This window comes from Emiliania huxleyi (assembly GCF_000372725.1).
Source record: "Emiliania huxleyi CCMP1516 unplaced genomic scaffold EMIHUscaffold_3836, whole genome shotgun sequence".
NCBI lineage: Eukaryota > Haptophyta > Isochrysidales > Noelaerhabdaceae > Emiliania > Emiliania huxleyi.
The window spans coordinates 1-1,856 of NW_005199092.1; the positions used below are offsets into that span (position 1 = coordinate 1).

General features: G+C 67.8%; 1 protein-coding gene across 1 annotated transcript; it reads left to right on the forward strand.

Moving 5' to 3' along the window:
- Positions 1-90: 90 nt before the first annotated feature.
- Positions 91-1,846, forward strand: EMIHUDRAFT_124017 (hypothetical protein; the record flags this gene model as incomplete). The annotated part of the gene is made up of 5 exons (XM_005771465.1): positions 91-147; positions 321-380; positions 420-536; positions 1,125-1,376; positions 1,619-1,846. Coding segments are annotated over 5 exons (714 nt in total), but the record flags the coding sequence as incomplete, so codon positions are not given.
- Between the last annotated feature and the right edge of the window lie 10 nt (positions 1,847-1,856).

Here is a 1,856-nt window from a genome sequence, read left to right on the forward strand (position 1 = left end):
CCCCTTCCTGCTGCCGGCCGCCACGGCCACCCAGCCGCCCCTCTCTCCGCTTTGGCGACAGCTGACCCGAGAGGCCCCCCTCGGGCGCAGGCGGTGCACTCTCTCCCCTTCAGCTTTGGTGACGCGATCGTCGCGAGCCTGGCCGAGGTGTGCAGCGGAGATCTGGGGAGATCTGGGGAGATAGGGAAAAAGGGAAAGATATGGTCGCGAGCTTGGCCGACCCTTCCCCGACCCTTCCCCGACCCTTCCCCGACCCTTCCCCGACCCTTCCCAGACCCTTCCCCGACCCTTCCCCGACCCTTCCCGGACCCTTCCCGCAGGCGACCGCGCCCCGCCCCTCGGAAGGGAGTGAGCACGGCGCGCAAGTGGCGGGCCGTCGGGTGTGGGCAGCGCCTCTTCACACCTCCAGCTGTGAACAGGCGAGGTTGGAGGCGAGCCTCTGTCCGGCGCCTCCGCCGCCGCTCCTGTGCCACCAACCAGGGAGGCCCTCGGCGCTGGGCTCGGCCGCTCTGGCCGCAGCCTGCTCTCGCCGCCGCGTGCGCCGCCCTCGGGTCTTCCGCTGCCGGGCAGCCAGCACACTGACGACATGACCATGGCCGCCCTCTCCGCCAAGAACGCCGAGCTGCGGCTGCTGATGCAGCGCAACGAGCGGCTCGTCTCCGGCTGCCGCGAGGTGACTCATCTCGTCGACGAGGTTGAGACGCAGCCGAGATCAGCCGAGATCAGCCGAGGTGCAGCCGAGGTGCAGCCGAGGTGCAGCCGAGGTGCGGCCGAGGTGCAGCCGAGATGCAGCCGAGGTGCAGCCGAGGTGCAGCCGAGATGCAGCCGAGATGCAGCCGAGATGCAGCCGAGGTGCAGCCGAGATGCAGCCGAGGTGCAGCCGAGGTGCAGCCGAGGTGCAGCCGAGATGCAGCCGAGATGCAGCCGAGAGGCAGCCGAGAGGCAGCCGAGGTGCAGCCGAGGTGCAGCCGAGGTGCAGCCGAGGTGCAGCCGAGGTGCAGCCGAGGTGCGGCCGAGGTGCAGCCGACCCATTTCTCCCCCATATCTCCCCCATATCTCCCCATATCTCCCCATATCTCCCCCATATCTCCCCCATATCTCCCCATATCTCCCCCCGTGACCAGGTGACCGACACGATCTGCCAGCAGCTCGCAAAGATGGACGCGCTCAAGCTGGCGATCAGCGAGCTCGCGAACCACGTGACGGACGCGCAGGCGGGTCTGGTTAGCGGCTCCTCGAGCCTTCTGGTGCTGTGCTCACAAGCACGCGTGACGGGCGCGCAGGTGGCCAAGCAGGCGTGCTTCTTCCTCGCAAACATCTCCGGCAACGACAAGTGCAAGGAGTCGATCCGCGAGGGGAGCGGCCACATCGCCATCGTGCAGGCGATGCCGCTGCACACTCGCGCCCCTGCTTGGGCGTAGCCCCCCTGCGAGTAGCACTTCGTCGGTGACCTCGACCTTGCTACCGATGCTGCTGCACTCCAGCAGGCCCCGCCCATGACTTGTCTCTGCTGGCCCCTCTGCTAGGCGAGACATGGGGAGATGTGGGGAGATATGGGGAGAGATGGGGAGATATGGGGAGATGTGGGGAGATGTGGGGAGACATGGCCCCCTGCTAGGCGATGCTGCTGCATGCGCACGTCGGGTCGATGCAGACCGACGGCGTCTCTGCGCTCGGCAACATGGCGCTGCGCATGCCCGAGAACTGCGCCGCCATCGCAGAGTGCGGCGGCATTCCAGCCATTGTCAGCGCGCTGAGCCAGCACCTGGCGCTGCCCCGCATGCAGTCCAAGGCCTCGGAGCAGCCGAGATACGCCGAGATCCGCCGAGAGGAGCGCCTCAGATGAGGAGCAACAC